The 24,505-nt window shown below is 49.2% G+C and overlaps 1 protein-coding gene across 2 annotated transcripts in view; it reads right to left on the minus strand.

The window, feature by feature from the left end:
- Positions 1-24,505, minus strand: part of BANP (BTG3 associated nuclear protein) — a 99,039-nt gene that overhangs the window by 63,014 nt on the left and 11,520 nt on the right. For both annotated transcript variants that reach the window (XM_081217727.1, XM_081217726.1), the window contains exons 2-4: positions 8,952-9,090; positions 5,450-5,541; positions 1,675-1,874 (exon numbers count right to left, since the gene is read on the minus strand). In XM_081217727.1, coding sequence (XP_081073853.1) covers positions 1,675-1,874; positions 5,450-5,541; positions 8,952-9,021 — 362 coding nt within the window. In that variant the 5' untranslated portion in view covers positions 9,022-9,090. The remainder of the gene's footprint in view (positions 1-1,674; positions 1,875-5,449; positions 5,542-8,951; positions 9,091-24,505) is intronic.

The raw sequence follows: 24,505 nt of genomic DNA on the forward strand, positions 1-24,505 counted from the left end.
ACTAACTCCTTATGTAGTTCCCCCAGCCTTTTCCATATCAAAATATGTTATTTTATTATACATGACCATCCTTTTATTTCTCCTTACATTATAATTAACACATTACGTTACTTTTTAAATTATATTTTCTAAACATTGCATTTTAGGATATGAGGGCATTACAAAATAATTACTCTTTAAAAAAGGCACTGGCTGGGACTTCCCTGGTGGCGCAGTGGTTAATACTCTGCGCTCCCAACGCAGGGGGCCCAGGTTCGATCCCTGGTCAGGGAACTAGATCCCACATGCATGCCGCAACTAAGAGTTTGCATGCCACAACTAAGGAGCCCGCCTGCTGCAACTAAGATTCAGCACAACCAAATAAATAAATAAATAAGTAAATGGACAACCAGCTTCTTTAAAAAAAAAAAAAAGGTGCTGGTCCTGGTAGGTCTGAGCCTCACTGCCTGCAGAGAGGACACGCTCCACACATGTTCACTGGGAGAAAAGATACAGCTGACCCTTCAGGACAAGGTATGAACACAGGGTGAATCACCACGGACCAACAGGCCTTCCCTTTAGGGACAGAGACCCCTGGGGTCCCCCACCCAGGCTGGAGAGCAGCTTTTGCAGCCACGCAGGGTCTCCAACACCCCAGGACACTTCTGAGAGTTAAAGGAGGCCCACACTGCAGGCGTCAACCACGTCAACCGCAGGGCACACACGGGCGGACCTGCAGACACGGCAGCATCCTGGCCGTGGCTCCCCCTCCTCTGAGCCCCACCGCCCTCCTCCGCAGACACACGGGAGAGAGGCAGCAGTTGGCCCAGAGAGCGGTGACAAGACCCTTGGTAAAAGCCCCGAGCTCTCGTCAAGTTGCAAGGACAAGCGTTGCCACCATCACAGTGAGACTTCCTCATAGCCCGCCATGGGCAAGGAGAAAAACAGCAGTGGAAGTGATGGAAGGAGCCGCCTACGACCTGAGCTTCTGCTCATCTCAGCAGAGCCCCCGACGGTGCCCCGGACCAAGGACAGGCAAACAGGTCAGAGACAGAGACACCCTTCCCATCGGCCCACACTCTCCAGAAGCTTCGATTCAAACGGCACCTGAACTACTACACATCACTACAGTTAGGCTCTAGATAGAAAAACAAAATACAGGCACAATAAAAACTACACGAATGGAAAGTTTGATACACTCAATGAAATGTATAAAAAGCTCCCTATGGGGCTTCCCTGGTGGCGCAGTGGTTGAGAGTCCGCCTGCCGATGCAGGGGACACGGGTTCGTGCCCCGGTCCGGGAAGATCCCACATGCTGCAGAGCGGCTGGGCCCGTGAGCCATGGCTGCTGAGCCTGCGCGTCCGGAGCCTGTGCTCCACAATGGGAGAGGCCACAGCAGTGAGAGGCCCGCGTACTGAAAAAAAAAAAAAAAAAAGCTACCTATGAAGAAAAAAATCTCTCAAGACTAGCCAGATGGAACAGAAAAAAAAGAGAAGAAACGAATGTACAGCTTCACAGCTCCGGTGGGCCAGTTCCAAAGGAGAGATGCACCAGCCTGGCTTATGTCAAAAAGAAACTGTGAGGACGACCCCAGCCGCCCCGCAGAGGCCCCGTGTTTCTTTGCAGTCTGACTAGGGTCCCGCCCTGAGAGCGCCGAGGGGCCCGGGCCCGGGCCCGGGGAGGAGGTTCTTACCACCGCACTTTGTTGCAGGTCTGGGTGGCGCCGAGAGGAGAGCCCGCCACCATGGGCACCTGGATGGGGCTGTGCTGCTTGTTGGTGACCAGATCCAGTTTCTCTTCCAGTGATTTACATGTGGCCTCCAGAGCCTGCAGCTTGGCTTCAATGCTATCCAATCGCAAGCAGATTGTCTGGTTAATGGAATACAGGAATGACTGCAAGTGAAAAAAAGGAAAGCTTCAGGAAGGGCATCCTGAACTCCACGGAGACAATTCCAAGGCACGTCAAACAGCTATTTCCCAGACTCAGCTGTATCTATTCCCACAGAACAATCCCCGCACTTCAGCTCTTCAGTTATAAGCCAGAAGCATTTCACTAAACGAGCTCGACCTTGTGCACTCACAATGTGACGACTTAATCGGGCTCTTACTTCTCTGTGTAGTTGCGATTCTTAGTTACACTTAAGTCCGTATAACACAAGACGTAAGTGGACCTTACGACGCAAGTTTCTATTAATCAGTAAACTTACACATAAAACTGGTCGAATTCTACAATGAAAACAGATTACATCCAACCTCAAAACGGCCCGGAAACCCGCCTGCTCATGTTACGCTCCCCCGAGCCCCCCCCCCCCACGGTGAAATGTGGCGATGACGCTCCCGCGCGCGTGGGAGCAGCACGCCTGCCACCTAGTGGCCACAGAGAGAGCAGCCTCGCCTTCCACTGCTGCCAGCCAAGTCCTGCCGACCACAGGGACGTGTGTGGCTCCAAAGGCAAGGAACGGCTCAGACAAACACCGGACAGGAAGCTCGCCCCCTCCCACGGCGGCCACTCCTGCCCTGAGTCGGCAGGGACACAGAGAGAAGCAGGCTGCTCCCCCCGCTGGCCTCACCAGCTGATACTGGGACACGGGCGCCAGCCAGGAGCAAGCCCTGGAGTGTCCAACCGCCCAGCTCAGCAGTGAGGGGGCAGGGGAGGCAGCAGCTGAAAGTAGTGACGAGTTCGTATGTTACCTTTTCTCTCTCCTTTTCTGCCCTTGACTTCAAAGGGAAAACGCTCAGAGTGCCAGTCACATCAGCAGGAAGGGGACAGACCACGGAAAGCAGATGGGCACAGGGGCCATTCGGAGCAGACCGGGACCCCAGCGCACGGCGGCACGGAGGCCGGCCCCTCTGCCCACTAGTCGCGGCTGACCCGCTCCGGCGGCCGCTCCCCTTCCTCATGGGAGGTGACCCCACAGCTAGAGCCACGTGGTCCACCACACCGTGCGGCCGGAATCAAGGCCCAGGAGGCGAGGAAGATGGATACCCTTATTCAGTGCTTTTAACAGACTGAGCTGGTCTTCTGAAGAAATTAAACACGTCTGTCTAACTGCCCGGTCTGTACAGCAGTAAGGGCAGCAGGGGGGTCAATAAACCCCACACACTGTCCCAACAACCCACTGTGTCTCAAGAAATCACCCCCCGACAAGTCCCATCGCGGGAGAGCTAACACATACGGGAGAGGGCTAAATCCCACGTCCTCCGCTGACTCCCCGCAGGAGAACGGGCCGTGGAGGCACGGCAGACCGTGCCAGGGTCATGTGGAGACACAGCACGGGCGGCCCATCCCCTGAGAGTGACATCGAGGCAGCGCCCGAGGCCCACCCTGACCTAAGACGTTGTGACAACCACTAGCCGCTGGCTGAAGTCTTGAGATTAAATCACCGATGACCCCACTATTTTTTATAATTTGAAGACATCAACCATGCGGCTCCCAAATTCCCTAAACACAGTGAATCCTCATCGTTTTAATTCCTAATTAGAAGTGATTCTGCCTGGAGTTTGGACAAACATCACTGTTATACACTAATAACACAACTTCACAAATTAATAAAACAAAGAAAGGCAGAGAACAGTACTTTTAAATAAGTCTTCTATATACAGGGGATATTAACCAAAAATCATCCAAATCTATTCCTTTTAAAGAGCTCTGAGCAACCTAAATGTCCATCCACAGATGAATGGATAAAGAAGATGTGGCACGTATATACAATGGAATATTACTCAGCCATAAAAAGAAACGAAATTGAGTTATCTGTAGTGAGGTGGATGGACCTAGAGTCTGTCATACAGAGTGAAGTCAGTCAGAAAGAGAAAAACAAATATCGTATGCTAACACATATATATGGAATCTAAGAAAAAAATGGTTCTATGAACCTGTGGCAGGGGAGGTATAAAGACACAGACGTAGAGAATGGACTTGAGGACACGGGGAGGGGGAAGCTGGGGCAAAGTCCGAGAGTGGCAATGGACATATATACACCACCGAATGTAAAACGGATAACTAGTGGGAAGCAGCCGCATAGCACAGGGAAATCAGCTCGGTGCTTTGTGACCACCTAGAGGGGTGGGATAGGGAAGGTGGGAGGGAGACACAAGAGGGAGGGGATATGGGGATATATGTATATGTATAGCTGATTCACTTTGTTATACAGCAGAAACTAACACACCATTGTAAAGCAATTATACTCCAATAAAGATGTATTAAAAAATAAAAGTAAATTAAATTAACCAATTTAAAGTGAAAAAAATAAAATAAAGAGCTCTGCCAACCTGGTAAGCACTCTTTTCGTAGCACATGGGTGCCGGGTTCAAGCCGGGGCCCAAGGCCCTGCTCACTGACCAGGGGACGGGGCTGAGGCAGGGGCGCTTTCACTGCACCTTATCCACATCTGACTGCTGTGCTGTTTTCCACACATGCCTCTTTTGTGATAAAATTACAACTGCATTTTATTTTAAGACATAATGTGGGGTTACTGAAGCAGCGGCCCTCTATCCATTAGTATGAAACAGAAATTTAACTGAATGTGTCTTTAAACCACCCCACATATCTTTAAGCTCACGCTGCTTCTCCTTGTTAAAAAGATGAGCCGGATGTTTCTAAACACAGCCCTATAGAAGCACAGGGTGCAGGAGAAGTCGCTTTGGTTCTCTGCACTGCTGTCCTAGCTTCTCACAGGTGCTGGTGTTTATCTCTGTGGCTCTGCAAACTGCAGACCAAACAAGCAAATCCAAGGACCAGCCATCACCCACGACTGACTCTGTGGTTTCCCAGACCCCATCCAGCAAACTTTAAAATTTAGGTGACGTAAACGATAGGCACAAAAGTGCTTCATCACTAGTAGAAAATATTCGCCACAGGAATTGTGCACGTTCCCTCCGTGCATGATAGGTCCATGGGTCTACGGAGGAAGAGGCCTCATGTGGCAGCGATCCCAATTAAACAACGGGATTCTTCAAGGGAAAACGTCATGCCTTTATGCATCCGTGGGGGGTTGAACAGTGACTCCCAGAAATGATACATCTACATCCTCACCCCCAGAACCTACAAATGTGGCCTTTCTTGGAAACAGGATCTTTCCAAATGTAATCAAGTTAAGATGAGGTCATCCTAGGTTAGGGTGGCCCTAAATCCAATGAGACTGCCCTTATAAGAGACAGAAAAGGAGAGACACAGACACGGAGGAGAGGCCACGTGAAGACGGAGGCAGATACTAGAGGGACGCGGCCACAAGGCAAGGGACGCCTGGGGCCCCCAGGAGCTGAAAGAGGCAGGAGGGACCCTCCCCCAGAGCCTCTGCAGGGAACTCAGCCCTGGTGACAAACTGATTTCAAACTTCTGGCCTCCAGGACCGTGAGAGAGTAAATTTCTGTTGTTTTAAGCGCTCCCCGCGCCACCCCGCATTGTGATAATTTGTCATGGCAGCCCCACATAAGATACAAACAAAAACATACGTTAATATTTTTACCTTTATAGAAGGGTCCTGGCAATTGATCTCTAGTCGCTGACGTTTCAAAGCTGGTTCATCTTCGTCTGTCACTACATGATTCTCCAGTACAACTGAAAATTAAAGGCAGAGACAAAAAAAACTTTAATTCAAAAAGTTTTACAGAGCTGTTTAATATTAAGAGAGTAAACAGTTCTGACACCTTAAGTATAAAGGTGCCACCTTAAGGTTAAATGAGAAATGGCACAACCTGCTTCATGTTTTACTTTTTACAGATTTAACTTAAAATTCTCAGTCAGGCAGAAAATAGGATCTCTCCCTAATCTCAAGAAAAACAGATACCGGATACATTTTTTCGCTAATGCAACACTGGGTTGACCCCAACACCAAGACTGCAGGCTTCTCACTCAATGCTCTATCCGGCTACCCTTTTCTGATAGAATCCAATCGCTAATAATGATTTGTTCCCGACTTTAAAATAAAGTCTTGTCAGCCGGCCACCTCATTCCAAAATCAAAGCCACTCTCTGAATATTACATTTTCTGAGGTGCTGATCATCAAACTCGTCTCAAACGTAACACGCTAACTTACAGGGAAAGTTGTTCCCCACCCCGGCCAGTGTGGCTGAAATCAAGGCCTCCCACCAGCACCTTCCAAGGGGTCTTCAGGGCTTCTCCACGGATGAGCAACTTGGCCCAAGTTCAAGGCCGGCACCACATGGTCCCAAGCCCGGTGCCTTTACACCTGTATGTGCCAGGTAATTCATCTCAAAACTCTAAAATGTAAAGACACTGAACAGACCTGCGACTCTAACGTGAACCTTTCAGGGGTCCCAGGCGAGACCAGTAAGCTGGTTTCCAGAGGTAAGTTGTCACCCAAAGCTCTACCTCACAGAAACCAGCCACGGGCCAACGATGCCAGAAGCATCCTGCTTACCAGAGGGCTCTGCATAGTACACTGTCTCCACACTTCAAACACCTCCATGAAACGTGTGGGGATGAATTCTCATTAAGGTAAAAAAGGAAAAATCCGTGGCTACAAGTGCAAAACACAGGTTCTCAGAACCTTCATCAAAGCCTACCTACTCCCACTGGATGCTGGTAATTAAGAAAGGACTGGGAGGATGGGGAGACTCCGGCAACCGCTAGTCTAATCCTTTTAGCTTGCTGAAATCCAGTCCAGAGAGGTTAAGCGACTTGACCAGGGTCACACAGCTGGCTTCCTGTAACTACAGGAAGAAAACTCCAAGCTCTTGGCAGAGCGAAGCACCTCAAGGCTGTAAGCAAAGGGCAGCGGAGCAGATGAGGGAAAGGAGACACAGCCCGTGGCGGTGACAGGGACACACACCTGGGGTTCCGGCGCTCACTTTCTACGGGCCGCGGGGCTGCTAGTTTACTTTCTTCTTGGTCCTTTTTTACTTTGTTTTTTATCGTTCTGCATGCATTACTTTTAAAATTAGACAAAAGAGCTCAATGTTCATTTTAAAGCCATCACGATCACCTGCAATGACAGGCCCGATGAAATTTACAATCGTATGTGTGTGCAGATGGGCAAAGAGATCGCAGCCATGTGGTGACTGCGTGCAAAATCACAAGAACCTACGCATTTTGATTTTAAATGGAAATCAGAAAAAAAACAGAAGGACATACATGCCAACAATTTAAAAGCAGTTCTATCACTAGGATTATGGGAAACTTTTATTTCTTCTACTTGCTTGACTATATGTTTAAGTTTTACAAAGTTCACATTTTAGAAATGAGGAAAAAATCATCTCAACCTTAAACCCACTCAGGACAATCGTGTGGGATGCAGCACAGTGCTTGCCGGTGTTGGGGGAGTCCTCTGGGGCCAGAGATGGCAGGCCTCCTGCCTACGAAGGCCTCAGGGAGCTCTGCACACAGTAGGTGGTCATTACACAGCCATAGCTATACTTCCCAGTTAGTTAAGGAACCCACAAGGAACAACACCAGGATCAGAAGTGACTTCTCTAATCCTTCTTTGGACTGTAATCTACAGAGAGAGAAGTTAATTGGGAAGTAAACTGTCAGAAGTTCAACAGTTCTAAAAATGCTTAAAATGTATATAACTGGAACATTTTTCTTTTACAGCATTGCAGTGTGAGTGTTTTCTAAAGAAACTGTCATCCACCCACCAAAATATGAACAGCTGTTTTTAAAACTGTGATGTACAGTGACAGTGCTGCTTTTTTATAGTTCACTGGTTTCTGCAGTGTGGTGCTAAATGAGGTCAAGGCTTCACATTCTCACTCTAAACAAACTGGTTCACTTTCACAGAGAAAACTGGGGTTAAACAGCTACATTCAGACGCCCTGACTTGGCTCAAGGATCTGGCAGGTCTTGATCCTGCCAGTTACCAGGTGATAGTGCTTCTTATAAACAAATCAGAGGCAAAATGACAAAAACTGACTAAAGAATAGCATTCGTGAAAGGGTGCCCCAATCTCTTTGTGACTGCTTGTTCAATCCCAAAATCATGTGCTACCCACCCTTCCATACGTAACTAATTTCCCAGTGAAGCTTTTTCAACTAACACAGCAAAGAGATCATACACAATAGACATCGTCATACTTTCTTAGGAGATTTCTGAAAATTCTCTTTTCTGTGGGGAAAAAAGTTAGCATTTCAACTCTACTATTCCAGAAAGAATAATAACCAGACAACCAAAACACTATGTGAATTGTGTATGCTTGTTATTTCAAACTTAACAGAAATATAAAACACATAAAACTTTACAAAAAAAAAAGGAGGACCCTTACTAAGAAATCTTTTTATAAAATAAAGTGCTAACAAAGTATTTCATAGGTGAAGTAGTTCAAGATGAAGTACTTGAAATTTAGGGTTTCCCTTATAAGGTGTCTAATATCTAGTTAAGGTTCCAAAGTAGATGGGTGCCTTTAACGTGACTAAGGAAAATTACCAGCCCTGGCAAAAGGGCAGGAAAGTCACCTCACAGAATAATCGGATAAAGCGTGTCTTATCAAAACTCTGAACATACACAGCGGTTCAGCTTCTGGGAACTTACCCTACAAAAATATTTGCTGCAACACGCAGCAAGGACCTTTGTAGCAGGGTGTACTTAAAAGAAAAACAGTGCCCACGGTGTTACAGCATCCCCAGGGAAGAGGGAGATGAAGGAGGGAGCAGCGTACATGGAACACCTCGCAGGTGTCCCCGCACAGGGCAGACTGTCCACAGCAGCGGAAGAGGCCCAGATGTGACCACAGGGAGCTTTAAAGGGGAGTCAGGGGAGCTGGGGGCAGGGCAGGAAGAGGGGCCGAGGCTGGACAGCCCCGTGTGGTGCAGATGTGGGCCAAGGGGAGGCGGAGGGACCGCCGGGATAGGCATGGGGCTGGCAGAGCTCACGCGCTCTGGTCCGGGTTTTTCATACAGGGCACGCACTGCTTTTTCTCTTCCTTTACTGAAGGGAGAGGAAACTTGTGGAAGCGCTTTGGGGCTTTTACAGACTCGGGGGAGTGCCAGCTTCCTACTGCCCGCACTCTGTACCTGGGTGGTCGGGACTCAGCTCCTCCACGGCGATCTGCACCACATCCGCCAGGTCCTGCTCTGACATCATCCAGGACGAGAGGAGAGAGGCCGGTCAAGGGGCAGGAATCAGGCTCACGAAGCACGGGGTTTCTGTCACCTAAAAACAAAAGCCAGGACAGCGGAGAGGGAGATGAACGATCCTTACCTTGAAATGCTGGAAACTGCTAGCCATGTTCTGTATCCAAGAGGATAACAGAAGCCTGTGGGTTCTTTAAATATAGGGTTCTTCTTGCCCCAAACCACCAAAACGTTAGTGTCCTTTGAGAACTGAGAAATGGCCCCCAAACATTTCCCACTGCCTCTGTCCTTCAGCACTAGACTAGTCCCCACCTCGCCAGTCCATTCCCCACCGCCTCCTAAGTCACCTTCCTAAGACAGCTAGAACACATCACCCCAAGCCAGACGTCCCCGGGTCCCCCTCTTGCCCACGGAACACGTCCTGTCCCTCGCCTGCACCTGGCGGCTCTCAGATCCACTAGACACACCACACCCTGGAAACCATCGAAAACATACCTCCCGAATTTTACCCAAACGGACCCTTCCACCAAGGCTGTCCCCTCACCCCATTTCCACTCCTTGCAGCACCCTCCCCTCAGGTAGACAGAGAGCGGCAGCTCCTGGGAGGACTGAGCCCAGCACCAGCCCCCTGCCCCAGCCCACGGCCTGTCTGCCACCACCCTGCCGCCGCCGAGATGGCACCACATCTGCAACACAGTGCATTCCTTTCTTCCTGATCCTCAAACACTCTGATTAGGCCTAGACAGACCTTCTCCAAAACAGAAATGAGGCCATGCCACTCCAAATACGACCCATCAACACAACGGTCTAAATGCAGTACTTGCAAACAGGGTGCCTGGAGATCAGGAATCAATGTCACCATAATACTTTTATCATTCTACACTTTATATTTTAATTACCTATAAACAAATATTTATGAAAGAAGTAATCTATCTTCCCCAACTGGACTGCACGTTCCCTGAGGGTGGACAGCGGGCACCCAACTCTACAGCACAGCGCCTGCCCCGCACGTGCCCACCCCCACCGTGCCCACGCAGGGCAGCTGAATTAAGAGTTTCAGATCACCTAGTGTCAACCAGGAGTCTACTGACAGCTCCTTTAAATGGCTAAGTTCCAAAGGCATAAAATTAAATTTGCAGGTTCCACACGTGTTCTTAAATCCTATAAATCCAGATTTAAATTCTACAGCTTCAACGGTAGCAGCTCCAGAATTTCTTAGGGACAACCATTTGCAGGAGAAGGAGACAAGCTCCTGCCTTAAATCTCCCTTCACAAAACGGATGCAACCCGTTCATGCAGGTGCAATCCATCAAACGGCCAAGGTGTGGTACCGCCATTGAGACACCTCACGTGAGACTGACGAAAGCACGCAAGCACCGAACGTCCCTCCCAGAGCAGACGCCGATGACAAACAACTGGGGCGGGGGACCACAAAGGTGCTGCCGTGAACCCTTCAGAAGTCCAACTAGGGAGGGATGGCAGTGACAGAGATTTTTAATCTCTCAAATGAGGATAGCAAACCCAAGTCAAGGTCTGTAACAAGCTGAGAGATCGGGTGTTTCCTAAAGAACCCCAAAGAGTGAGCGAGTGGGCAAACCACTGACGGCACGAGGTCCTCAAGGGAGCAGCAAGGAGGAAGCAGGTGTCAGAGAGAAGGAAAAAACGGGTCTGCCTGGGAACAGTGGCTGAACCCAGGAGGTGAGCACCACTGGGGGCAGACAAATGCCAGGGCAGCTGCGGAACAGCCACAGGCCAACGTTCTGGGCCACGGAGTCTCAAAGACTACTCATCCAAACCTCCCTCTTACGCTAAATACACTGGAAAGAAATGACTAGAATAGAATACGAAGCATACAGGACAGGGAGAATGAGAGTCTAATTACAGGGGGGAGAGGAAAACAGCCAGGAGAGCGCAAGAAAACAGCTACCACATTTTTTACAACTTTCTAAAAACAACAGTAAATAGAGCTCTAGGACACGGAAATTAGAAAAACTATTCTAAATCTAGCCTTCCTTCCATATATCCAGGAAAATCAATTCCACAGAAAACTAACAACAGAAAATACTGAGGTCAAATCTCATGCCAGGTGATATATTTTAAAAGCAAATAGGAGCAAAGTAGCATCACTACAGACAGTGAAAGCATGCTAGAAAGACATGTCCCTAAGAGATGAAAACTCTATCCTAATATTTCAAAACAAACTAATATTCATGAAGGAAATTATATAAGGTATCACTAACCATAAACCAGCATTAGAAAAACTCAGAAATGCGGGGGGAAAACTCAGAAAAGATTAGAAATAAAAGGAAAATAATTTTGGAAATGAAGGCTAAACTAGAAGGAATCCAAGAGCAAGTAAATACAATAAATTACACCGTAAGAAAAACAAAATGGGGGCTTCCCTGGTGGCACAGTGGTTAAGAATCCGCCTGCCAATTCAGGGGATGCGGGTTCAAGCTCTGGTCCAGGAAGATCCCACATGCCACGGAGCAACTAAGCCCATGCACCACAACTATTGAGCTTGCGCTCTAGAGCCTGTGAGCCACAACTACTGAGCCTGAGAGCCACAACTACTGAAGGCCGCGTGCCTAGAGCCCGTGCTGCGCAACAAGAGAAGCCACCGCAATGAGAAGCCTGCGCACCACAACGAAGAGCAGCCCCTGCTCGCCACAACTAGAGAAAGCCCACGCGTAGCAACGAAGACCCAATGCAGCCAAAAATAAATAAAATAAAATAAATTTATTTTTAAAAAAAGAAATGAAAGAAAAAAGTTGAAGAAAAAGTAGCTGACAAGCAAAGAGGATGCAACATACGTTGAATAGGGGATTCTACAAAGAAAACCAAAGGAAAGCGATGAAATGGAATACTACAAACAAATCTGAAAAAACTCTTCAGAAATGAGGAGAAAACATTTGAAACTACTTATGAAAAAGACACACCATAAACTTGGGGCAGGGCAGGCAGAACAACCAATACCAAGACACATTCTAGTAAAATTATTTAAAGAAAAAAAGAAAAGTTATCTTAGACATCTAGACAAAAATACTGGACACCTTAAAATGGTGGGGGGCAGGGCAGATTATCCAACTACAGCAGAAGAAGGGAGACTCACACACACAAGACACTCGAGGAAAGTAACGGGAGCCTTTACATCCAGACAAAGTGAGCTTCAGGTACACAGGCAGCAACTTGTGCCAACATACAGCACTCAGAGAACATGGTTCCCGGAAACCCTTCCTGAAGAAACTGCTGGAAAACAATATTCAGAAGACCAAGATCACTTGGAGAGACAACATATGAACTGGTCAGTGGTGAGCAGTCTACGTTTACATGGAGAACTGAGACTAAAGGAGAAAACACAGTTTGCAACGGCTGTATGCTCTGACAACGGAGATACAATTTACCTGCTTAAAAATGGGGAGAAAAATTGGGAGAACACACACAAAACAAATTTTTAGCAATTTTAACAATCACACTGAGTGGTGGTGTTGGAATTCCCTCTGAAAATTTTCCATGCGCAAATGAGGATCTACAGGATATTCCAATTCTGTCACTCCCGATGTCCTGACAAGCAGATCCAGAGGTCGGGCAGAAGAGGTCTCGGGGCTGCGGATTTGACTCTGGGCACGCATTGGAATAGGAGGTATGAATTCAGGCGTGTGTGCCGAATCCAGGAGCTGAATCCAGTAGCAGCGTGCCTCCCTACAGCCTACACTGTGAAATACCGCCTCTCACCAAGAGATGAGGGCTTCTTGGAGAAATGGCTAATTCCACATCTGAGGCAAGGAATATGCAAGATAACATCTTGTCATCCCAGGTGTAGGGAAGCGATCAAAGACATCAAGGCTGTATCAAAAGGACTCAGAAACCAACTCAAAGATGCTCCTCCTGGCCAAAGGTGGGAAAAAAATGACCCTCAACAAGGACAAACACGTCCATGGGCTGAAAGAGAAATATTTGTAAATTCATTAAATGGTGGGGGGGGGGCGTCAAAAAGGCCCCTATAAATTAAAGGAGACTTCAATGACAACAACAAACAGGCAAAACTATGATTTTCTCTATTTGTATTATATTTAATAAAAAGGTTTTTCTTAAAGGCAAAATTCAAACAAAGTGGAAAATACTTGTTACACATGCACCGAAGAGCTCATTTCCTTCTTTCACAGCAACAGAAAAAAGACCAATAAAGCTAATCAAAAGGAGCATAAGAATGAGAGTAAATTCACAGGGAAAAAAAGTCACAAAGCTTTTAAACATGAGAAGACACAACCTCTCACGTGTTTTTTAAAATGCAAATGTCAACCAGACGCTCAGTGTGACAGGCGTGCTGGAGGCCTGTCAGGACGTGTGCGCTCTTGTGCACGTCTGATGGGAGCTTAGCTCTGACGACCAATAGGCAACAGGCATCAAAGTGCTGCTGCCCGGCCCTGACCTTCCCACCAAGCAATGCTCCTAGCACAGAGAGTCACATGTTGGTGCAAATATCTACCCACCAGAGAAACAAAACAACCAAGGTATTGCTTTTAGCAGCAAAAGAATGGATGATGCAATCTGAATGCTGTTTTAAAAAAACAAGTCTGGCACAGCTGAACAGTGAGAGACTAGGCAACGGTCTAGAACAGGGGTCCCCAGCCCCCGGGCCACGGACTGGTACCAGCCTGTGGCCTGTCAGGGACCGGGCCGCACAGCAGGAGGTAAGCGGCGGGCGAGCGGGTGAAGCTTCGTCTGCCGCTCCCCATCGCTCCCCACCACTCACGTTACCGCCTGAGCCCTTCCCCCCACCATCTGTGGAAACATTTGTCTTCCATGAAACCGGTCCCTGGTGCCGAAAAGGTTGGGGACTGCTAGTCAGAACCAGTCAGAGCTCTCTAAGGAACCACTCCCGAGATGCAGTATTACATGAACAAAAATGGGGCAGAATGTGTACAACACACTTTAAAAAAAAAAAAATATGCTAGACACGCACAGACTATCCCTGGGGCACAAAGATGAAGGGAAATTATATTTGCCTTTTTTTTTTTTTTTTTTTTTTTTTTTTTGCGGTACGCGGGCCTCTCACTGTCGTGGCCTCTCCCGTTGCGGAGCGCAGGCTCTGGACGCGCAGGCTCAGCGGCCATGGCTCACGGGCCCAGCCGCTCCGCGGTACGTGGGATCTTCCCGGACCGGGGCGCGAACCCGTATCCCCTGCATCGGCAGGCGGACTCTCAACCACTGCGCCACCAGGGAAGCCCATATTTGCCTTTTTTTATCATGTACATTTATCAGCTTTTCAAAAGTAAAAATACTTTTTAAAAATGGTCAGACAACTAAATATCGAGGCGTCCACTGTGAGGAAATCCTCACCTCCGACCTCCCTCATATGCAGTACGACTCTCAGCCCTGGCACCCGTTCAGCCTCACCCGCAGCCCCAGGACTCAGAGGCAGGCAGGACCTACAGCTGCGAGGGCCCACCAGGCCTTACCGGGGTTATTCTAAACCCAGGTCCTCTGAAGGTGACCTCTGAGCAGATTAACTGTGGTTGGTACAAAGGCCAAAGCCACTCATGCCGTAACTCGGTCTTTTTTCCAAACTAAGAACCAAAGCAAGGATTGTTAAAGGGGTGCAGTGGACTCCTTCATGAAGGCGGTGGTCCTCAGTTAGATAATACCACCCTACCCACCTTTGAACTGATGGATTGAAAACGTTTTAGGGTCACACACTGCTTTCAGGATCTACTTGTTAAAAAATTACAGATCCTTTTCCAGGAAAAAAGTACAGACACAGTCCTGCCAAGTTTCAGAGCCTCATAATTACCAGAGACTGCTGGCTGCCTACCCCAGTACCTGCTCTCCCTGATGCTCAGTGTTACAAGAATCCGAATTCACAGGGCACAGGGCCACCAGAGAGCACAGCCTCTCCTGCAGCACACTGTGGCCACGTGACCCACTCTGGCCAATGGGGTGTGAGCGCAGACGCAGTGCGGGGGGCAGCTCCTGGACCCTTCCTCCTTCTTGCCCTCCTACTGCTGGCCTCCTGGACTGCCTGCCTCGGACTTCCTTATACCAAAGGAAAATCACCAACCACCTGCTCTAAAAACAACATATTTGGAATCTGCAGCATGCAGCCAGGCTTAACCTCCGTGACTCACCCTGAAGCCCATTCATGATGGCCCTGGGGCCACACGTCCCAGATTAAATACCTGTCTCTCACAAATGGCTGGTGGAAAGTTCTCAGGTGCCCAACTCAAGCTTTTCCTGATTTCTAGAAGCTCCGTGAGTGACTTAAGAAAATACTCCGAGCTCACCATAAAATCCTGAATCCTACCCTCTTCCAAATGAGGACACCACACAATTATCCAAGCTGTTTACTCAAAATGACTCTACTGCCAGGATAAAGAGTCATTTAAAATTCTGCTAACAGTGAACGGCTGAAAAGAAAAAATTAGGGCAACAAGCCCAAGAAAACTAGAACAGAACGATGCATGCGGATGCCAGTTTGGCAAACGAAATTTGCCATTTCTCAGAAATCCTGGAGATAGTCCAGTCTTAATAATATAAAGGAGCTGGACTGTGATTACTGTTCAATAATGTCTCTAAACAGCAACGACTACAAGCTTGTGAAGAGAGTATCTTCCAGGGTGCAGGTGGAAAAAGAGCCCACCAACCAAAATCAACAGCCCAAGTGCTCAGTCTCAGGGGATTGGTAAAGTAAATGACATGAGACACCACAGCCATTCATGTGAATGGAAAGGTCTCTAGAACACATACTAACAGAAAGGAGTATAAGAGGAAAATTGCATGTGTGTGTAGTCACATGTCTGTGTATGCAAATGCACACGAGATGCTCTGGAATGATACACACTGAACCAAGGTGACACAGGAGGGAAAAGGTACAGATAAAACAACCCGACCTTCATCCTTTATCCTTCTGGACTGTTGAGCTTTCTTTTTTTTTTTTTTATTTTATTTTTGGCTGCGTTCGGTCTTCGTTGCTGTGTGCGGGCTTCCTCTAGTTGTGGCGAGCAGGGGCTACTCTTCATTGTGGTGTGTGGGCTGCTCACTGCGATGGCCTCTCTTGTTGTGGAGCACAGGCTCTAGGCACACAGGCTTCAGTAGTTGTGGCACACGGGCTCAGCAGTTGTGGCTCGCGGGCTCTAGAGCGCAGGCTCAGTAGTTGTGGTGCACGAGCTTAGTTGCCCCACGGCATGTGGCATCTTCCCGGACCAGGGCTTGAACCTGTGTCCCCTGCATTGGCAGGCAGATTCTTAACCATTGCACCACCAGGGAAGCCCCTGGACTGTTGAGCTTTCTACAAGTACACATTACTTATTGTGCTTATTATTATTGAGATTGTTTTTCTAAAACAGAGCAATAAGTACACAGATGAGGCCAAGCACATCAAATCTGGATAAAAATTAGGGAGCCTTCTTCAACCCTGCCTTAAATCCACCTCCCAGCCTACAGCATGTGAGCATCTACGGCCATGACCACTCGCGCAGGTGCGCCCTGCCGTGCCCTGCCCCGCGATGCCCCTTCTCCTGGACCATGGGTCAGACTATCCCCTCTCCCTGCGGCCCAGCGCTGGACCTCTTCTCATCCGCACTGAAATACCATCTATCTGCTGATGGTTCACAAACCACTTCACCTCCGGCCTCTCCCAGGAACTCCAGATCCACGTGACAACTGGCCTCCAGGCCACTTACCCTGAGTGTCTAGTCTCAACGTGAAGGAACCCAAACTGAACTGTCCCTCTCCACAACCAGCCGACACCTCCAGACTTCCCACCCCAGGTGCTCAGGCCAGAACCTTTGGGCCTTGGTTCTCCTCTCTCATCCGACCTGTAGGCAGAATCTCCCGCTGTCCTCATCCTGGCCTTGGCATCGCACATCTGGACCCACGCACTGGCCCCCACCTGGCTCTCCCTGCTCTGCTTTTGCCCCAGAATTACTGCCAATGTTTAAAAGCTACGGGATCATGTTAAAACCCATCTCAGCATCACTGTCTGCTCAAAGCCCACTGAAGGTTCCCCAGCCATTCAAGGTGCACACCTGGCGCCCAGCAGCAGCCAGCCTCTCTCCGCGCCCCTCAGGCTCCCCTTGCAGCTCCTCAGTGCGCTGTCTGAGGAGGCCGCCCCAGCTGGGCAGGCACACGCCAGCTCAGCCCTCACCCTCCGAAGCCCACCTGCCCCTCGGCCAGCCACTCCTCACCCGTCACACCCACCACCAGCACCCACGTCCCTGCTGCCCTTTCCTGCTTCATCACAAAGCCCTTATATCTAACCTATGACACAGGCTAAATACCCATCTTGTTTAGCATCTGTCTCCCCTGCTGGAAGACGGGCTCCACTGGGCTGGAACTCTCACCATCTTGCTCCCTGCCCAGCTTGGGGCCTGGCACACCATGCACATCCATGCCGTGGGTCTAGTGGGAGAGCCCAAGGGAGAGTCACCCCCCAGGGCAGAACTATGAAGGGCCGCACACCTGATGACAAAGCGTGCAGGACGGGCGGCAGAGTCCTCTACGTCTGTGTTTTGATTCCGGTAAAGACTGTGCCATAATTAAGTCACAGATCTGTTTAGCTTACAACTGTGAACTTCATGCAAATGACATGTTAGGTTTAACAGTGAAAATACAAGCTGCTCAGGGGTTGTCAGCAGCAGACACGAGCAGCTGTTCATCAGCAGAAACATGTAAATCGAGCAGAACTGTGTAAATATGTTATTTTTCTCTATTAAAAAGAAGTGTTGAAATAAAAAAAACACAGAACTGCACATTTAGTTTTAATTTTGCTCATTTTTAAATATTTCGGACACCCGTAAAATAAAACCACAAGGCCACTGAAACAGGAAAAAAAGAAAAGCTACTGTAATCGAGCACACGACTGAACTTCAGCAGACGTAACCAGGCAAAGCCCCCTGTGCCCACCCTGGGATTTTCTCAGTCACCACCAGAACGACATCACACAGGTCATCTCATTAGGGACGTCACAACATATGGGGTTTTTAGGGCAGGCACTCTGCACAGAGCTGTTTCTCCCATCAGCCCTTGAACAAGCGCCCCACTGAACCTGTCTGCAGGAGGCTGTCCCTGGGAGGCGCACACTGCAGCCACTGTGTGACCTCCGACTCTGCTCTACCAGAACTACTTCCCAGCCGTCAGAACCCTGCAGGCGACCCGTGTGAAGAGACGCGGCCCAGGTGCCGTGACGTCATGGGCAGAAGCGGGGGCACGCCTAGCTCACCGTGGAGGGGCCTCGGGAGTAGGCCATGCCAGGCTGACCTCCCTTTACAGATGCCAAATACACAGACTGAAGACAGTCCTCGGAGGGGCAGGAGCAGCCCCGAGGAGTACAAGAGACAGAAGACCCTGAAGACAAGTCTCGGAGAGCGATCGCGCAGGAGACAGGGGGAACCGCCAGCACCCAGGCCCAACAGCAGCCCCCGCCACCCCAAGCCCCGGTGCCCCAGCCACCGCCCCGCCTCTGGCACCGGCTTCACATCCACCTGAGCAGCACGGCCCAGTCCACACACCGTCAAGACCAGAGCAGTAACCTCCACCCCCAGCAGGAAGTGGCCCAGTGGTGCTCAGTTAAAAAGCTCAACTTCCAGAAACAGGGTCCCTCCAAGAAAATAAGGATCATTCCATTCAGTCAGATCCATCTGGATACAGATGTAGTACTAAAATTAATTAAAAGCCAGTATGAAGTAAGCAAAGAAAACAACTTTTATTAAACTGAGACATGTGAACAAGACTCAGCTTACTGATTTTCCCCAAGTCAGTGTGGGGTCGCAGGAGGATACTCAAAGCACAAATAGGGAAGAAAGAGAAAACATGACTACAAATGACCAGCCAGGTGCTAGATCATCAGAAAGCACTGATTCTTAAGAAAATCCAGGCCAGCCCCCCTAAAAATGTTTAAGTTTGAAATCAGGAGAAGAAGGTCAAACTAGCCTCAGATGGCAGGTCCTCCCCCTCTGTAGTTAACATGTTTGATTAAACTGGCCACTTCTATTCACCTTTTCCAAAATATATAAACCTCCTCAAACACAAACCACCAATGCAGGAAAGAGAACTGGCCGAATTTAAATTGATCCCACAGCACCACTGTCCTACTTCAAGACACACTGGTCTCGGGACCCCCTTCCCCATCTGAAAGCTAGTGAGCTTGTACTCGTGGACGTGTATCTGTCAATATCACCATCTCTGATATTAGAACAGAAAATGTGTGAATACTTTATTCATTTAAAAATTACAAAAATCCATACATTACATATTAACATACAAAACTTTTTTTTTTTACCAAAAATAACTACTAGAGGGGCTTCCCTGGTGGCACAGTGGTTAAGAATCTGCCTGCCAGTGGAGGGGACACGGGTTTGATCCCTGGCCCGGGAAGATCCCACATGCCGTGGAGTAACTAAGCCCGTGCGCCACAACTACTGAACCTGCGCTCTAGAGCCCATGAGCCACAACAACTGAAGCCCGCGCGCCTAGAGCCCACAAGCCACAACTATGGAGCCTCTGCTCTACAGCCCGCTAGCCACAGCTACTGAGCCCGCGTACCGCAACTACTAAAACCCGTGCCACGTGCTCCACAACAAGAGAAGCCACGACAATAAGAAGCCCGCACACTGCAAGGAAGAGTAGCCCCAGCTCGCCACAACTAGAGAAAGCCCGTGTGCAGCAACGAAGACCCAACACAGCCAAAAATAAAAACAAATTAATTAATTAGTTAATTAATTTAAAAAAATAACTACTAGAGTTTCCAAAACAACAGCAGCAAAATCTTAGCAAGAAGAGAAACACAGTTTTGCATTTTTACAAATCTCTTTAATGTCAGACTTACTGGAAAACAACTGGGTTCTCATATCTATTACTGCATGAAAAAGAGGGCAGTGCATCTGAACAGCCCGTTCAGATAACTGTGGATATTCCTCTGTAATACAACACCAAACCTCAACAAGGGCTTTATTTTTTTTTTTATTTTTTTTTATTTTTTTCCTTTTTGCGGTACGCGGGCTTCTCACCGCTGTGGCCTCTCCCGTTGCGGAGCACAGGCTCCGGACGCGCAGGCTCAGCGGCCATGGCTCACGGGCCCAGCCGCTCCACGACATGTGGGATCCTCCCGGTTCGGGGCACGAACCCGTGTGCCCTGCATCAGCAGACGGACTCTCAACCACTGCGCCACCAGGGAAGCCCCAACAAGGGCTTTATTTCTCCCCAAAGGTGAGCTGCAATGTGGAATCTAAAACTGTACTGCTGAACTTTTTGTTACTTTATCACTTTAAAACCTGTCTTTAAATGGACATTGACCCAGGTCTGATTTGGTCATTTGGAAACTACTGGTTCAGTGAGTTATGCAGACCTTCCGAATGTTGTTCATTACAGATTATCTAAAGCATCACATTCCTTAACATCAGCACCGATCTCATCAGAGAAGTCCTGGGGACTTCCCTGGCAGTACAGTAGTTAAGACTCAGCGCTTCCACTGCGGGGGCATGGGCTCGATCCCCGCTCAGGGAACTAGGATCCCGCACGCCGTGCAGCGCAGCCAAAAAAGTAAATTCATTAATTAATTTTAAAAAAAGAAAAAGAAAAGTCTTGAAGTATTAGGAAGCTGCCAGGTTCACAGTGGCAGATACAAGCCTTCTGAAATTCCAATTCTACTTAGAAGTACAAATTTTACCACTGGCAATAGTGTTAGCTGCTTTCCTTGCAGTGACAGGCTAACTCTGTCCGTTTAGTAAGAAATACTGGTAATGTGTCAATTATTCCGTTATGGTGGTCCATGAAAAAAAGCGGCCAGTTCAGCTAGCAACCCAAGTAACTGCAGAAGGGCCCGTCTTCCAGGCAACCTCCCAACTCCAAAACGCAGAAGTGCTTTCCACACACTTCCTGTTTTGTTACACAGAGTATTAAAAAGGGGTGTACTCAGGGCTGAGATTTAACAAAATGATTTTTACTGCTGCATCAAGGACATTCTTAGAGGAGAATGGCTTTTCTGAGTTGCACGGCAGTCAAGAATCCAGCAACAATGGTAGCTCGGGGACTCGGTCTAAATGCCAACAGGCAAATAGAGGCAAATGACCTCTTGACAATCATGAAAACTATATTGACCTCGAATATCCACTGGGAATGTGTCAAGGACATCCCTGGGGTCTGTGGACCACAATGTCAACCGCTGCCTTCCGGAATTGTATCTCTAGAAAGAAAGCATAAGAACCACATACACATTAAAATGAATTTCAGATAAGGTCTGCTATAAAATAGAAACCATAAAAGCAATTAAAAGCAACTTTTACTTGATTTACCAACTGCCCATGATAAATGTAAATACATTGCAGAGGCCTGCATATATCTCGCAATAAAAGTTTTAGTTTCTACATAGATAATGCCCATATTTTAATTCTTCTCTGGTAGCTCCTAAATTACTTACACTGTGAAGTAGTATTCTGATAACATAAAATACTAAATCTGCCAAAGATGCAGGACTACAATGATGTACGGGGACTGTAGGCTTAAACACCTTAACCTTATTTCTTAGTTCTGTGACAAGCCTTAATGAGCGTCTATGGACCCATACAATTAATGTCAATGATCTTATTGCGTTTATTCATACATTCTTCAAACAACAACACCCGGGCCCTGTGCTAGACACACGCTGAAGGGAGCACAGCTAGCCCTGCCCACAAGACGCTGACTAAGGCGTTAAGTCGGAGCAGTGACGCTGGGGGTGTCCTGGGGATCGACTGCCCGCCAGGGCTGAGGGTGGACACGGTGGGGGGCTGCAGCAGCTGCCTGGCCAGGAGGATCAGGGCACGCTGCCCAGAACCGGCGGAGAGCTGAGCAGTCGGAGGAGGAACGAAGGGGTCAGAGATGCTGGTCTACTGGCCAGACTCTTGAAAAGTCCATGGCATGAAACAAACCGGCAGAGGCTGTGGGGACCTGCCAATGTAGGGAGGTCCAGGGGCGGGACGGGGAGAGGCAGCCACAAAGAATCTCAGGGGAAACTTGAGTATGGACCGTATCTTCAGTGACTCGGAATCACTGCTCCTGTTTGTAGGTGCAGTTATGTAAAACAATGTCCTTGCTCCCAGGACACGAGTGCTCAAGCACTTAGGGGTGAAATGAGGTGACCTCTGCAACTTACTATCAAACACAGGAAAAAACAGAAACAACGCAATGTGCCAAAACGTCACCCCGTCGTGCACCTAGATGCAGGGTGTATATCTGTGTGTCCACCGGGCCCCTCTAGGAAGTGCCCCCTAGATTCCAGTGAGGAGGCAGCCAGGATCACGGATTCAGTCAACAAGCTCAGGTGAGCTCAGAGAGCCGGCGCCCTGGAGGCTGACACCGTCCCGGCCACGGCCATGTATGACATAATGGTGGAAAAACAGCCTGTACCATCTCTGCTACGTACCTGCAAATCTCAGGCGACTGCAAAATAACTGTTTTAGAAAAAACAAAAATAATAAAACCCTCCAATCCACTCTGCTGCCCGCCAGCTGCCACCACGCCCCTCCAGAGCCAAACTCCTACAGCACATTCTGGAACTCTCGCCCACGCCCGTCCGCAAACACGATCCCTTCCCACACCCTTCAGGACCCCAAACAAAACAATGGTTTCCAAACTCACCGTCGGACTGGATAAGAGCCCTGTGAACGATTCCCACCGGCCTCCCCGCTCCGCACTCCTCCTCGCTCAGAGCACCCTGGGGTCCTCCTCCTCCCTGGGGTTCACCCCTGGCCCCACCTACGCTGGGCCCTCCAGCGGCACTGGGTCGGAGCCTCACGCCGCGGCCCCCGGAGCCCCTTCCGGGAACCAGAGCCCAGAAGTACGTGTCCCGGGGGCACACGGCAGGCCCTTACAGGGAGTGACACCTATGCCCCCAAATCTCCACTGCCGCCCGGACCCCTCACCAGTGACTTCCCTGGTCCAGTATGTCAAACCGCACTATGGCCATCTGACAATAAAATCCGCTCCTACACTTCCAAAGCCGAACCCTGCCCCCATCCCTACACTTTCCCGAGAGCAGCGCTCAAGGAGACCCCACCAACCCCCCCAGAAAGAACCCTGCAACTCCCCCTTTAACTCTCTCTGCTGTCACCCCCAGCATCCAACCATCACCAGGCCCGGGGGCCCCGCCTGCCTGCTCCTTCCCACCCGACTCCTCTCCCACTACACCTGCGCCGCTGGGCTCCGCTTCCTTGAACCCGTGAACCGGCTTCCCTGTCCCTGCCTCCGGGCCCTGGCGATTAGGTGTCAGCTCTCTGTAACCCACCCTAAGGTGGGATCCACGGATCCGTCCCTTCATCCCTCCCAAAGCCACACACGGTGAGGCGGGAAGCCAATCCCCTCCCATCCATCCTGCAGATGAGTTCCAGGCTCATCCCTCCCAAAGGGCTGCCGTCACAGCGCCCGGCTTGGCATCACATCTAATCTCTACCCGCATTTCAGGCCTCTCCCAATCCGGCTCCTGCCTACCTAGATATGACCTCATTTTACTCACTCACTCAACAAATGCCTTCTAGACCAAGGGTTGGCCCCGTGGACCAATTCCAACCCTCCACCTGTACAGCCCATGAACCAAATCAAAAGAAGAACAGTACGTCCTGACATGAAATCACGTTAAACTCAAACCTCAGTGCTCACAGATACAGTTTTATTGGAACAGAGCCGCGACCAGCTGTCTGCACACCGGCTGGGGCTGTTGGGGGCTGTCACAGCTTGCCCGGTGACTGACTGACAGCCTCACTCTGATATAACAACCTCTGCTCTGTGCGCCGGGGCATCACGCCACAAACACCCTGCTGGGCACATGGCAGCGACCCGTGAATCCTGGGCAAGTGAATAAAGAAACGACCTTGAGGTTCACGTGCTGCGTAAGCACAGATTCTCCTAACTAGTCACTGGCCTGGCAGCTCCTTCAATCCTTCAGCTACAGGGACAGAAGAGATCTTGGTTCTAATCATCTTCCCGTTAAAAAAAAAAAAAAAAGGTAAAACATGAAACATTTGGAGACTACAGGCAATGCTCTCGCCTACACTTCACTTCACTTGTTGCTGTGGTTTTGTTTGTTTGTTTGTTTGTTTCTTTGTTTTGCTGTACGCGGGCCTCTCACTGTTGTGGCCTCTCCCGTTGCGGAGCACAGGCTCCGGACGCACAGGCTCAGTGGCCATGGCTCACAGGCCCAGCCGCTCCACGGCATGTGGGATCCTCCCGGACCGGGGCACGAACCCGTGTCCCCTGCATCGGCAGGCGGACTCTCAACCACTGCGCCACCAGGGAAGCCCTGTTGCTGTGTTTCTTACAGTTAACATGGAAAACATTCAGACACGTGAGGACAAATTAGATGACAGGTCAATTTTTTTACCTCTACGGAAGAAAGTTATGTCACAAAGAGCCACAACACATCCCGCTGAATTCAGGGTGAAATTAAAAATTTTTAAAGCCATTTTCCCACTGACATGTGCCCATATAAGAAATACTGGCCCTAAAATTATAAAAATTCAAAC

Source organism: Mesoplodon bidens (genome assembly GCF_964165515.1).
Source record: "Mesoplodon bidens genome assembly, chromosome: 18".
Taxonomy (NCBI): domain Eukaryota; kingdom Metazoa; phylum Chordata; class Mammalia; order Artiodactyla; family Ziphiidae; genus Mesoplodon; species Mesoplodon bidens.